General features: G+C 36.8%; 1 protein-coding gene and 1 non-coding gene across 8 annotated transcripts in view; both read left to right on the top strand.

The window, feature by feature from the left end:
• The window catches only part of LOC123872766 (RING finger protein nhl-1), a 126,876-nt gene that overhangs the window by 75,001 nt on the left and 37,152 nt on the right, over window positions 1–14,723 (top strand). For 2 of the 7 annotated variants that reach the window (XM_045917280.1, XM_045917281.1), the window contains exons 1-2: window positions 6,322–6,434; window positions 14,220–14,384. In XM_045917280.1, coding sequence (XP_045773236.1) covers window positions 14,250–14,384 — 135 coding nt within the window. In that variant the 5' untranslated portion in view covers window positions 6,322–6,434; window positions 14,220–14,249. Of the gene's footprint in view, window positions 1–6,316; window positions 6,534–6,673; window positions 6,824–14,219; window positions 14,385–14,723 lie in introns of those variants that run through there. The other 5 variants (XM_045917277.1, XM_045917276.1, XM_045917282.1 and 2 more) reach the window with 5 other exon arrangements.
• Trnal-uag lies at window positions 10,498–10,577 on the top strand. The gene has a single exon. It is a non-coding gene; the product is annotated as a tRNA-Leu (tRNA).

Below are 14,723 nucleotides of genomic sequence, written 5' to 3'. Positions count from 1 at the left end.
TTGGAATTGTTCCTATCCGTCCCCCTAATCTGTCCCCCCGGGGGGACGGTTAGGAATAAAAAGTTCGATCTGTCCCCCTACACGCGACGAGGGGACAGATCGAACTAATTCTTTCCGAACTGTCCCCCCGCTGCTTTCTTAGGGGGACAGATTGGAATAAAAAGTTCGATTTGTCCCCCTGCCACGGACGAGGGGACAGATCGAACTAATTCTTTCCGAACTGTCCCTCTGTTGCCAACGAACAAATCGAAAGAATCAGACAGATGAACAAATTATTCCTATTATCAAAATAAAAATGATTAAGCATCTATACTATTACGTTATCAGTTACCGTTATAAAGTTAAAAAATTTTGGAAACGTTTCCTGAAGGATTTAACAACACTTTTCATTTATCTTCTAGGTCAGTCAAAATAGAATTATGAAGCAAAATAAGAATTAATATTTATTACATCCATGGAAACAAAACTGTAGAGTATTATTTTTTATTAATTTATTAATTAGTAGAGTATTAACTGTATTTCACGTAGAGTTTGAGCTAATTGTAGTTATGCTGGTTAGTAGGTATTGTATCTACGCGTGACATCAATACTTATCTCATTCCAGTGGAGTGATTAAAATTACTAGATAAATAAATAAATAAATAAATAAATCTTTATTATCTGAACAGAACATTATTTACAGACTTTGGTGTGAGGCCCTGCCTCCTGATGAAGTGAAAACTGTGTTTCAGGAGGCAGTGTCTTCCCATAATATAGTGTACAGCACAATATAATATAACCACTTATAATAATTAAATTAAGTTTAAATTGAAAACACGTAATTAAAGGTATACTTAATATTTAAAGATAGATAGTTACAATTCTAAGAGATTTGTGTAGTGTGTGTGTGTGTGTGTGTGTGTGTGTGTGTGTGTGTGTGTGTGTGTGTGTGTGTGTGCGAGTTTGAGTGCGTTTGCGCGTGAAAAAAATATATATAGAATATAATAATTACATTTATTTAATTTGTTAATCCTTTCTGCAGAATAATTTCTCGACATTCTCATAGTCGTATTTCTTCAGCCATGTTTTGACATATCTTTTTAAGTCTCTATTCGTCATATCTTTCAATGTTCTTTTTTTTAGTAGGTTATATAAGAAGGGTGCAAGAAAGTCGTACTGTCTACGCGCTAAACTACTCTTGACTGCAGGTACAGGGCATCTGTCGATTCTCCTTGTACTCGCAGGTAGGAGTGGAACCGCTTCACTGTGATATCTGCGCAGAGTCTGGTAGATAAAGAGTTTTCTTACCGAGAGTACGTCGCAATCTTCATATAATCTTGTAGTTGGAAAGATAAACGGATAAAACTTAATGACTTTGAGCAAGGCGCGTTGAGCCCGCTCAACCTCAAGATTATGCGTTTTAGCAGCTCCACCCCAGGCACAGATGCAATAGCTGAGGACACATTCGCCAAGGGATTTATAAAGCTTGATTAACATATCCGTACTACATGTGTACTACATGATGTGACAAAGTTTGGAAGATCCAATTATAAGAAATTTGAATAAATCGAGAGGTAAAGTAGTAGTAAAGGTAAGCTTGCATAACACTTCATTCTAAACCTCATTATTTGCCTTTTATGTATTAGATAATAAACTTTTAATCAGTAGTAGATTCATTTCACGATTCATAAGCACTTGTAAAAGTTTTAATGAATGAAAAATATTTTGATTTTTTTAGGGTTCTGTAGTACGGAACCCTCGTGCACGAGTCGGACTCACACTTGGCTGGTTTATTTTTTATTTTTAACCTTAAGTCATTGAAGTCATACTGTAATTGAACGACCCTCGGCTCTTGTCATTTTGCTTAAAAACAAATATAATGCGTGGTATCACAGTTTTGTTTCCATGGATGTAATAAATATTAATTATTATTTTGCTTCATAATTCTATTTTGACTAAACTAGAAGATAAATGAAAAGTGTTGTGAAATCCTCCAGGAAACGTTTCCAAATTTTTTTAACTTTATAACGGTAACTGATAACGTAATAGTATAGATGCTTAATCATTTTTATTTTGGCGTACAGATAATAGGAATAATTTGTTCATTTGTCTGATTCTTTCGATTAGTTCGTTGGCAACAGAGGGATAGTTCGGAAAGAATTAGTTCGATCTGTCCCCTCGTCCGTGGCAGGGGGACAAATCGAACTTTTTATTCCAATCTGTCCCCCTAAGAAAGCAGCGGGGGGACAGTTCGGAAAGAATTAGTTCGATCTGTCCCCTCGTCGCGTGTAGGGGGACAGATCGAACTTTTTATTCCTAACCGTCCCCCCGGGGGGACAGATTAGGGGGACGGATAGGAACAATTCAAATTTTGCAGACATATTCTAGAAACTAATATTTGTGTCTGTGGTGTTTTAGATTTTTCTAAAAATATGTAGTTTTAAAATTACAGGGGCTCAAAGCAAATCTTTGGAAAATTGTAAAACTACGATTATATGAAACGAGTGACGGAGAGAGCCCTGTTAAACTCAAATTCAATAGTAAAAGATATACCATAATCCAATTTGAAGCGACGTGAGACGTAAATTAATGTATTCACGTGTTTCGTACAAAATTTATTATCTTATTTACCACTTAGTACGAGTTTGTTAGTCTCGACAACGTTGATCGATTTCGAGTAACAAAAAATTCTAAAGTTAGAGTAAAGATCAACCTAAAGGTTATGTTAACGACGTTTATTCATTTGATTTCTACAAATTTTGACTTTATTTAATGTTTCCGCTAGCACCGCTGCATGGCGTCATGTATGGATAAACTCAAACTTGAAGAGAGTTTAGGTCCCTCTATATGCCTATTGGTGCCTATAGTCATAGTTTGTCACTCAGCAATCGCCTCTAATTGGCTCTCTCACTATTGTCTAAACTGATCTGTTGGAGCAAGATTACCATAAAAACCAATCATCAGCCTAACAATTGAGATTGTAGCAACCGACATTCGAAATCTATCAACGTTATCGAAATGAATAAAATCGTACTAAGCCTACCGATTGAAACTCTGAACTTATGAAAATTAACTTTGTTCTGACACAAAGAACCCAATGTATGGTAATTAGAGAACAAAGGGATTCTCTAACGAAGTATAGCAGGGGTTGAAGTGCGCAATTATTTTCATGTTACGGAAGTGACTTTTATGAAATTAAGGAGTAAGGAGTGGCTAAGGCAACATAATACTAAGTTTTTTTAAGAGTTCCGTACCTAAAGGAAAAACGGAACCCTTATAGAATCACTTTGTTGTCTGTCTGTCTGTCCGTATAATAGATACTCGGGTGACGTGACCCAATAAGCAGTTTATAGGGAAGCAAGAGATTCAAGATTACTAAGTATAGGTAAGTAAGTACCTTTTGTTTGCACTATAAATTGATACATAATATTCCGCAATTTTTGAGGTACCTACCTCAAAAATTTAAATTGTGGCTGAGCAAAAAGTCACTCTTTTTTAAAAATAAAGAACAGAAACTGTAACTATTATTTACAAAATAAAGTCTTTTATGAGACAGCAACATTTTTATATTTTTAAACCTTGCCGATTCGTATTCGGCAAAATTTCAAGAAGGCGTATTTCAAAGTGAGCTAAATTGGCACTGGGCCGAAAAGTGGAGAAAATACTCCCAAAATACGAATTTGATGATGGCTACATTGCCATACAACAAGCTTTATCATTAGCAAATAGCAATGTTTTACAATGGTTGACAACTACCTACTTTTTTTACCCGACTACGGCAAAACCGAAAGGAAGGTTTACAATTTCAGCAGTCTATGTATGTATGTATGTATATAATATGTGTGTATGTATATAATTATATGTGTATGTATGTTTGTATCCAGATTCTGTGTGTTCCACCGTAGCGCCTAAACCACTGGGCCGATTTTGATGAATGAGGTGTCAATCGATTCGTTGTAAAGACATTTGAATTGAATTAAGTATATATAACGTTATTAATGTGAAACTGCCAGAAGACTTCAATTGACCTAAATAAACAGGTATGTCTAACACATCATAAGACTTGCACATATCTTGTGCTACGATGCTGAAAAGTCTTTCTCTGTTTGGAGGCTTTAGTCGTGGCTAGTTACCACCCTACCGGCAAAGCCGTGCCACCAAGCGGTTTAACGTAATACCGCTACCATGTCGTGTAGAAAGAAACCAAAGGGTTTAATAAACCTACCCCTTCCAGTTTAACCCGCTTCCATCTTAGACTGTATCATCACTTACCACCAGGTGAGATTGCAGTCACGGGCTAGCTTGTATCTGAATTAAAAAAAAATGTTGACACTGACAGCGAGTTAGTCTACAGACTTCAAGTCGCTCAGGCGCGTATAAAAGAGCTATCCTCGATTTCTTTGATTCGATCCCGGACACCTTACCTTTCTCAATTATGTACGTTTTAAGCAATTAGATATCACTTGCTTTGATGGTGTTGGAAAACATCGTGAGGAAACTTGCATACCAGAGATTTCCATAATGTTCTGAACGGTGTGTGAAGTCTGTCAATCCACACTTGGCCAGCGTCGTGGACTATGGCCTAAGCCCTTCTCCTTCTAAGAGGAGACTGTGCTCAATAGTGGGTCGCCAATGGGACGATCATCATCATCATCATCTTTCAGTATATAGAGTGGCAAAAATCGCCTCTATAAATAAATAACCTAGTGTCCTTTCCGATAAATGCCAGTACAACTGCAGTATTAATAGTGACGTGATCGACAGGAGAGAGGTATGCGTCACTTTGGTGATGCGAGCGCGTGGGCAGGGTATGCGGCCACGTGTTTGTGTTTATTACCGGCTAGATGCCGGCTAGTAATTGCTGTTGCAAGATTCTCGAGGCAAGAGTGTGGCCGGGTAATCGAGGAGTCATAAAGCTCAGAATTTCGCACCAACGTTTATGTACTCTGAAAAGACTTCTCAGGACTTTTAAGGACGGTTTCAGAAGCAGCAGCTACTGTTGCCTGTCATGCATTGGTTTCGCCTATTCTAAGATCACACTAATATTATAAAGGCGAAAGTTTTGTTTATGTATGTGTGTGTGTGTATGTTTGTTACTCCTCCACGCAAACATTATTGGACGGATTGGGCTGAACTTTAGAATGGAGATAGATTCCTGGATTAGCACATTATCACATTATGTGGTTCTGAGGTGTAAAATATGCAGCTTTATCACTACTAAAACATGAAAAAAATATAATTCTGGATCCTTTAGATCCAAATTACAAATGGTGGTATAGGTATTACGAGTTTATAATTGTTAAAATCACCTTTTTACTACGCAATCAGTGCTCGTTTGGGACTAATTATTTTTATTTTAAGCTAACGACTTTTCTTTAGCAATTTATTTGCGTTGAACAAAAAGTGTCACACTGTAGACATTATGACTACGGCTTTGCACTTGAACTTCCAAATTAAATTAGAATAAGTTTAATATACTTATGTAATTATTTTGAAAAGGCATATTAAAATGGTGAATAATTCATCATCAATAAATATAATAAAGACGTAAAAAGAACAGTCCAAACTCACTCACTTACTGACTCATGAAATCCCAGTCAAAATCACTGGACCTAGAAAGTTGAAATTTTGCAAAGAGATTTCCTTTATAAAATAGATGGAGAGTAAAGAGCATTTAAGTAGGTACTTATATTTACCCTGGAGAAAGCCGCGGGTGGTCACTATAATTATTGGTGCTTAATAAAGTAGTTATACTTATTCAAGAATCAATTAGTTTTTCTAGGAGTTTCCCTAATGTTTATATTTCAGAATGAAAAGTCGGTGACTTTAGGTTCTGAACGAGAATCAATACTCGATAAATCAAGCTAACAATAAAAGACCACAATCACTTTAAATTATTAGGTCACAGACAAAAATCTTTTAAACAAGTGTAAATTAAAAATTTATAACACCCCCGACAAGTGAATGTAACAAGAAAAGAGCTGTAACTTTCAAACGGCTAAACCGATTTTCTTCAATTATAGCTAAAAACACTCTCGATCAAGCCACCTTTCAAACAAAAAAAAAAACTAAATTAAAATCTGTTCAGTAGTTTAGGAGCTACGATGCCACAGACAGATACACAGATACACACATCAAACTTATAACACCCCTCTTTTTGGGTCGGGGGTTAAAAAAAAGGAAAACATGACCCATTTCCCGGAAAAAATTCACCGACATTGAAACTCACCGAGAGACAATGCGCACCTATAGAAAACAATAACGCGTGTCCAATGACCTTTTAAACGGCCAAAAGTAACCGTGACGGATCCATCTGCTCACGCGCATGTCCAGAAATAACACCCTCCGCTCCCGTATCGAGTTGCCTTCAGTATAGCGAAGATCGTGAACAACGCCGCCTGTGATACGTATTCTAGTCTTTCTGTCCTTTTTAAGTGACACCGCAAACATGACAAGTAAATAAGTGCTGCCCCCCATTTTTCCCAGCTTGTGACTTGGTTTTTTTGGATTTTCCCTCAAGTGTTATTTTCTTATGTGGCTATATTACAAACGCTGTAAGTACGCGCTTTGGGTTTAAAATAACTGCTAACCTACAAGGTATAAAGGACTGAAATAAATCTTAATCTTTACTCAAAATACTCTCACTATGAATGGGTTTTTAAAAGAAAAACAAAGGTTCGTCAATGTCGCCCGTAATTCATAGTGGAGTATTTCTGTCCTTTTTAAGTGACACTGGAAGAATGACAAATAAATAAGTGCTGCCCCCCATTTTTCCCAGCTTGTGACTTGGTTTTTGGATTTTCCCTCCAGTGTTATTTTCTAATGTGGCTATATTATAAACGCTGTAAGTACGCGCTTTGAGTTTAAAATAACTGCTAACCTACAAGGTGTAAAGGACTGAAATATCTCAAAATCTTAATTAACGTAGACTTTTAAAAGCAAAACAAAAACACTGCTCATGATTCATAATTATAGTTATCTAGTCTCTGTCCTTTTCAGTGACACCGTATAAATAACAAGTAACAAGTTCTGCCCTTCATTTTTCCCAGCAGATTTTTCTATATTATAAATGCTGCAAGTACGCGCTTCAGGTTTACTGCTTACCAACAATGTAAAAAGTTCTAAAATGTCACTTAAATTAAATTCAAAATATTCTGAATTTCATCACACTTTTTAACTAAAACAAAAAATACTATGATAACAATCATGCCCTTTATTGCTGCCCTCTATTTTTCCCAGTTTGAGAGGTTGATTCGATATTATTGGGAGAGTATTATTTTTTAATGTGACAATATTATAAACGCGTTCTGAGTTTTAACTCTGAAGTCTAAATAACTTACTCATAACTCAAAATTGAATTTCGCACATAAATAAAACAGGCGGGTTTTTACATCATTTATGTGGAAAAAACCCGCTGTAATATAACAGTGACAGCCGCTTTATGAGAACAGTGACCATGTAAGTAAACAATTTCTGCCCCGATTTTTCCCCCATTTGTGACCTACTGGGTCCATGTTCGTGACTTAGTTTTTAGATTTTATCTCAAGTTTATATCACATCATTTTCATAGAAAGTTAAGGCGCTGTAACGCAAACACAATCAGTGTGATATATTTTTAAAGAATACTAGCAATGTTTATCATGATTAACCTCTTTCCTCTCAAACTGGAGCGGATATAGATAATACCCTGGATTTTAAGGCTACTTTTAATCCCGGAAATCAATGAGTTCTCACGGGATTATATATTATATTCACGGGAACGAAGTCGCGGGCATCAGCTAGTTTTGCATAAACAAAGGGAACAAAATCCCCAAGAAAGTGTTTTCACTTGTCGCATTGATTGTACAGAGACTGTTGCTGAATATTTTGAACCCAAATGCACCCGTTTCATTTTAATGCACATTTTGACTCGTGAGAGAGAATGCATTGTTTCAAAAACCCGGTTTTCAGTTTTCATGTTCACTCACTTCACAGGAAGTGATTTGTTTCCTTGAAATATACGATTCGCTCGCGAAAATCTCGCGTGGGATTCTATGTGACTTCATGGTTATAAGAATAGTTTGGATTTTTCTATTGAAAATTTAACGATTTCCTGTTTTTATAATTGTGTAGTAGTAGAAGAATTTTAGAGATTTTTTAAACATGCCTAGTGTTCGCATTTTTCCTCCAACTAAGCTTAATCATCATCATCATCGTCAGCCAATAGACGTCCACTGCTGGGCATAGATATTTTGTAGGGACTTCCTCGTGCCACGGTCTTGTGCCGCCTTAATCCAGCGTCTCCTTATGACTCGTTTGATGTCGTCTGCCCACGCTATGGTTTCTGGTACGAGGCCATTCTCACACTTCGGGACCTCAATGTCTTTCGGTTTTTCAAACTTTGTGCCCTGCTCATTGCCACTTCAGTTTCCACTCCACAAAATCCACTGAGCTATGTAGGTAACTCTGCTACTCGATTGCGGGAAAACTCCATTAATCATTATTACAATCGTTGTGATTGGCTGAATTTATGGTATTCTTGTTGCAACTACATTGTAGCCAATAGTGAGCGAGCATCAACCAATCAGAGATGATTGCGATCGTGACATTGTAGCTGTCATTCTTCCGCAATCGAGCCGCTGGTAAACTAAACGTAAACTTTAACGTAAAATAGCATATTGATCTCAAATCTTCACTATTTCAAATCTTTCTAAATCCATGCTTTTTAGTTTACAATTAATTCATTTTATATTTTAATCTATAATTAGAATAAACCACGCATGGCCATTTTGTGGTTTTAGCTCTGTTTTACTCTTGTGTATTTTAATAATAATAAATAATTAATGATTTAGCTCAATCAGTTCCATTTATACCATAGTAGTAAGTATAAAAGACCATGGTACATATTATACTTATGGTAACTGAATAGAAAGAGAGAGTATGTGTTAATTTAAAGTGTAAGCTATCTTTAATCCAAATTTCAGCCAAATCGGTTCAGTCATTGTAGGGTGAAGGAGTAGGTGCCAAACGAACTTCCAAACGTAGAAATTTTCATAATACATGCAACATAAAACTACTAGGATTGGGATGACACTAGATAATGTTTGACAACCTCCCTGAATCTGTGGTTATCGCTGTGGCCTTATAATTAGAGGTCCTCGGTTCGATACACGGCATGCAGGGGCAATTTGGGAATTTATAATTTCTAAATTGTCTCTGGTCTGGTCGGAGGCTTCGGCCGTAGCTAGTTACCACCCTACCGGCAATAGCCGTGCTGTCAAGCGATTTAACGTTCCGATACGATACCTACTGCCTTCCAAGTTAGCCTGTTTTCATCATACCCTGCATTATGATTTACATGTAAGATCGCAGTTAAGGGTTATCTTGTGTCGGGATGAAAAAAGTGTTGACGAAACGAACTAACAAGTGTAAATTAAAAATTTATAACACCCCCGATAAGTGAAGGTTACAATAACTAGAAAAGAACCGATAACTTTTAAACGGCTGAACCGATTTTCTTGGATTATAGCTAAGAACACTCTCGATCAAGCCACCTTTCAAACAAAATGAACTAAATTAAAATCGGTTCAGTACTTTAGGAGCTACGATGCTACAGACAGATACACAGATACACACGTTAAACTTATAACACCCCTCTTTTTGGGTCGGGGGTTAAAAAGTGTCTGAAAAAGTCTGGAAAATGTTTTTCACCACTTATCAGTGTCTAAAAGCGAACAAAGCGTGTGCGTATAAATATTTAAATAAACGGCTGACGTAGGCGGCCTTCACGCCGTGACGTTGTGTTTTATTCATTGCAATTCATATCTTTTGTGTTTCCACCGTCAAACGGGACGTCATTGCCTGAAAAACGTGTTTTCTCTCCTTGTGCTTGTTTCATTTGAAGCTGGTATAACGAGTACAATCTGAAAAAGGACTCACCATTACACGTACCTATACAAGTACGCATTATATTATACCTACGTATTTTCCTGAGCCGTGCTGTCAAGTTTTTAGGGTTCCGTACCTCAAAAGGAAAAACGGAACCCTTATAGGATCACTTTGTCTGTCTGTCTGTCTGTCTGTCTGTCTGTCTGTCTGTCTGTCTGTCTGTCTGTCTGTCCGTCCGTCCGTCCGTACGTCCGTCGTGTCTGTCAAGAAAACCTATAGGGTACTTCCCGTTGACCCAGAATCATGAAAGGTAAGTAGGTAGGTCTTATAGTACGAGTATGACTCGCACTTGGCCGGTTTTTTAACCCTTGTGTTGATAGATCAGTCAGTCAGGAATAAGTAAGGAGGAGATAGTACACTTTTGTTCTATAAACAGAGCTAAGTGGGAATGTAGGAACATTTTGCTTTGCCCATCGATTTAGAAATGACTTTACCATTTTGCTACACTAGTGCGATAATACAATGGCTGTCTTCAAAGAATACGTTGAGTATAAGTTAATGCACATGACAATCACTTGACAAGCAATAGCAATGGCAATGCATGACATAGTAAATAATAACTATCTAGTAATTTTGAGGTTGTTTTCATCAGGCAGCGTGGCCGAGTGGTCTAAGGCGCTGGTTTTAGGCACCAGTCCGAAAGGGCGTGGGTTCGAATCCCACCGCTGTCAAAATATTTTTATTTTATTTTACAAATTACTAAAAATACAAATAAAATCTTATTTAAAAGTATGCTATGTATTCCCTTGTAGATGATTTTGTAAATCGTTTAATGCGATTGAATTTAGGTTTTCTAAAGTTAGCGGGCATCAACTAGTTTATAAGGATTCATGCCCGAAGAGTGCCAACGTGGGTCACGTTTATTACTAAGCCTCCGTTGTCCGTCTGTTTGCCAGCGGGCTTTATCTCGTAAACCGTACCTAATAGGTAGAGGGTTGAAATTTTCAGAGAAGAGTAATCCCGCTATAACCACAAATAATACAAATTTCAAAATGGCCACCATGAAAATGAAAAAAAATGAAAAGTGTTATTTCTTGTGCGATGGTACGGAACACTTCGTGTGCGAGTCCGACTCGCACTTGTCCGATTATTTACTAAAAAATCTTACATTGCTAGCTGAAAAATTCAAAAAGTTGTTCAACTAGAAATGTTTAGTTAAAAATGTGTCCAGCTGAGACAAAATATGAAGGAAACGATAAAAAGAATCCGCCAACCTTGTCCAAAATAACTCGGACGTTCGGATAAACGAGAGATAAAACTACAGAAACGATTTAACGTAGCTATAAAGTTAATCTTACTCCAAACATTTCTATTTTTTTGTCAATTTTGCACGTCCTCCGTGACATTGGCCAAGTAATTTATATCTGGGCCACAGATATGCCTACTAATTCGCAAATGTGCGGCTACAATAACGTGTTTTAAGGTTAACGTCAATGCCCAACAACACCATAACTATCGCGATAATCAACGCATTAAACTGAGTGGCCACACTTGAACGGTTAACGTCTAATGCTAATTGAATTGAGGTTAAAATCGTCTAACGCCAAACGTGGTGGGACCACACAATTTTTAACTATGTCGCATAATATATCATGATCTTCAACCCACTATAATTAGGAATTCGATAAAATCTGCCTCAACGGACATTTGCATGACGTCGACGCGACGTTAGACTCAACTATTTCCCAACTTTACGAAAACACTCATTGACGAAACGGCCAAAAATACCGATTGCGATTGCCGTTTTTAATAGAATCAAGGAGTCATTTGTAATAAGGCGTCACCAGCAAAATGGAGATTTTGCGTAGAATTTAAGAAAAAAAAACCGGCTAAGTGCGAGTTAGACGTGCGCACTGAGGGTTCCGTACTCGGGTATTTTTCCAACAATATGCACGATAAATCAAAAACTATTAAATATAAAAATAAAAATAAACTGTTTTAGAATGTATAGGCAAAGCCCTTTCATATGATAGCCCACTTGGTATAGTTATCTTACTTTGAAAATTAAAACACATTTTTTTTTAATGATGTAACCACAAATTCGTGGTTTTCAGATTTATTCCTGTACTTGTGCTATAAGACCTACCTATCTGCCAAATTTCATGATTCTAAGTCAACGGGAAGTACCCTATAGGTTTCTTGACAGACACGACGGACAGATAGACAGACAGAAAACAAAGTGTTCCTAAAAGGGTTTTCCTTTCGAGGTACGGAACCCTAAAAAGAGACAAAATACGAGTATTTAGGTACGTAGTGTTTATAAATGTGATTCCCACGCAATTTTTTTTTGGCACTTTCTACCACTTTGTCTGTTATGAAAAATAATCTATTTACCTACTTTTATAAACGTGGATTTTGTCCCAAAAGCGTTCCTTTGCCATTCATCTGATTGAGTTGAAACTGTGAGGTTGTTGTTAGAACTTGGGAAGATTTTTCACATAGAATAGAATAGAATATATTTTTATTCAAGTAAACTTTTTACAAGTGCTTTTGAATCGTTAAAATAATTTACCATAAAACCATCAACGTGTGAAACAGTGAACAGTCAAACGGTAATAGCGTATGAGTAGACTTAGATGTAAATTAAAAATTTGTAACACCCGCAACACCCCCGACAAGTGAAGGTTATAGTAAATAGAAAAGAGCTGATAACTTTCAAACGGCTGAACCGATTTTCTTGGATTAAGCTAAGAACACTCTCGATCAAGCCACCTTTCAAACAAAAAGAAACTAAATTAGAATCGGTTCATTAGTTTAGGAGGTACGATGCCACAAACAGATACACAGATACACACGTCAAACTTATAACACCCCTCTCTTTGGGTCGGGGGATAAAAAGTGTGTTTGTTTGTTGGTTTGTCCTTCAATCACGCCGCAACTTAGCAACGGATTGACGTGATTTTTTTGCATGGATATAGTAAAAGATCTGGAGAATGACATTGGATATTATACATTTTTATCCCAAGATTTTTAAAAACGTAAATGCGTGCGGACAAAGTCGCGGGCGTAAAGCTAGTAGGTTATGAAATGGTCACTAGGGAGAACCTGGGTCGCTATTTATAAGCCCAGCCGGATCTTCGCGTATATTTACAAATGCCAAATTTAACCAAAGTATTTTAGCACCACACCATCGCGTTAAATACCTACACGCGTCACCAAAACTTTGTATTCTCATGATTTACAAAATGTCCACAAAGTCTCTCCGTCACTCGCTCCATACAAACGTAGTTCATCTCTCATTGGAATAAAAACCAATCATACTCAATGGAATTTTGTAGAAACGTTCCGAGAGCAGGCGTATCTATGCCTGTTGTTTTCCAGATTTCCGTTAAAATATTCGGTTTCAAAGTTACGCGGTCTTAAAAATTTTCATACAAATCTTTGAGCCCCTGTAATTTTAAATCTACATATTTTTAGAAAAATCTAAAACACCACAGGCACAGATATTAGTTTCTAGAATATTTCTGCAAAATTTCATGGACTTTGGTTGCTTAATATTCAAATGAAATTGGAACCACGATGGTATGGAGTAAGTGACGGAGAGAGCCATGTGAAGTCACGGCAATTCATGATGCCCCTTTAAAGTTTAAATTTAAATATTAGAAGGTAGAAATCTACAGTTAAATGAATAGAAAGAACTCTTTGACTAAAGTACGCTTTTAGATATAAAAATATAACTGTCTCATACAAAATGTTTTAATGCTGCAATTCGTTTGCAATTAATCTTTAGAACCGAGTCTACTCTTTGATATTAAAATATGTGCAGTTTTAAAACTTATGTATTTAACTAAAGTTAAGCATCACTAATATTTTTAATAACCTACAGAATGTTTTAAAAAGAAGGCACCTTCTCATTTAACATTTTTCGTTCCTCCTTATTCTGCAATATAAAAATATTTTTTCGTAGGAAACCTTGTACGGATTAAAAAGAAATGAACCCCATGGCTTTCATTCAGTCCAAACTACTTGTCATTGGCGAAGTGCATTGTGCTGGCCTGGCTTTACAAAGAGCCACCAAACAAGAAAAGAAGGAGATCATTGAGATAGCGAATAACCCCTCTGCGCTCTGATTCGCTTACTCATTGACATTTATTTTAATCCATTGAAAGTTTTCTACGAAAAATCATTTTGATATAACTCAGTAACGCAGCAATGTAGAACGAAACAATCCCAAAATTTATTATTTAATGTTGAACACTGAGTTAGCAAATAACCCCCTGACCAATACTTACTTGAATTGGACCTTGATTAAAATGAAAGAGCATGTATTGAAATGAGTTAATACTTTTAACCAAGGTTTTTTTCTCTTGCAGATACTTAAAGAAGAAGAAGAAACATAAAAAATGGAGCAGTTCGAATCGCTGCTGACATGCTGCGTGTGCTTGGACCGGTTCCGAAATCCGAAGCTGCTGCCATGCCAGCACAGCTTCTGTATGGAACCATGCATGGACGGGCTGGTCGACTATGTACGCCGACAGGTAAGCTCTTTTTCATGATATCTGACGTTTTTGCTCAACGTTTTTGACACGAACCGCTCAGATTTGGAATGCTCTCCCGGCATCCGTATTTCCTGCCAAATAGGGAGCTTCAAGGCAAGAGTGAATAGACATTTTCTGGATTCATTTATTCTTCCGGCATCAGTTTTCTCTTACACTTTTAATATGGGTACCTTAAGAGTGAAAAGGCATCTTTTAAGCAAGCACACTCCATTTTAAGCGGCATCATCACTTACTGATAGGTGTGATTGCAGCAAAGCGCTAATTTCCATTCGATGATAATATACTCATATTAAGCTACAAACTCAGTAAGTATTATTT

Source organism: Maniola jurtina, chromosome 15 (assembly GCF_905333055.1).
Source record: "Maniola jurtina chromosome 15, ilManJurt1.1, whole genome shotgun sequence".
Lineage (NCBI taxonomy): Eukaryota > Metazoa > Arthropoda > Insecta > Lepidoptera > Nymphalidae > Maniola > Maniola jurtina.
This window is presented reverse-complemented; position numbering and strand designations above follow the sequence as displayed.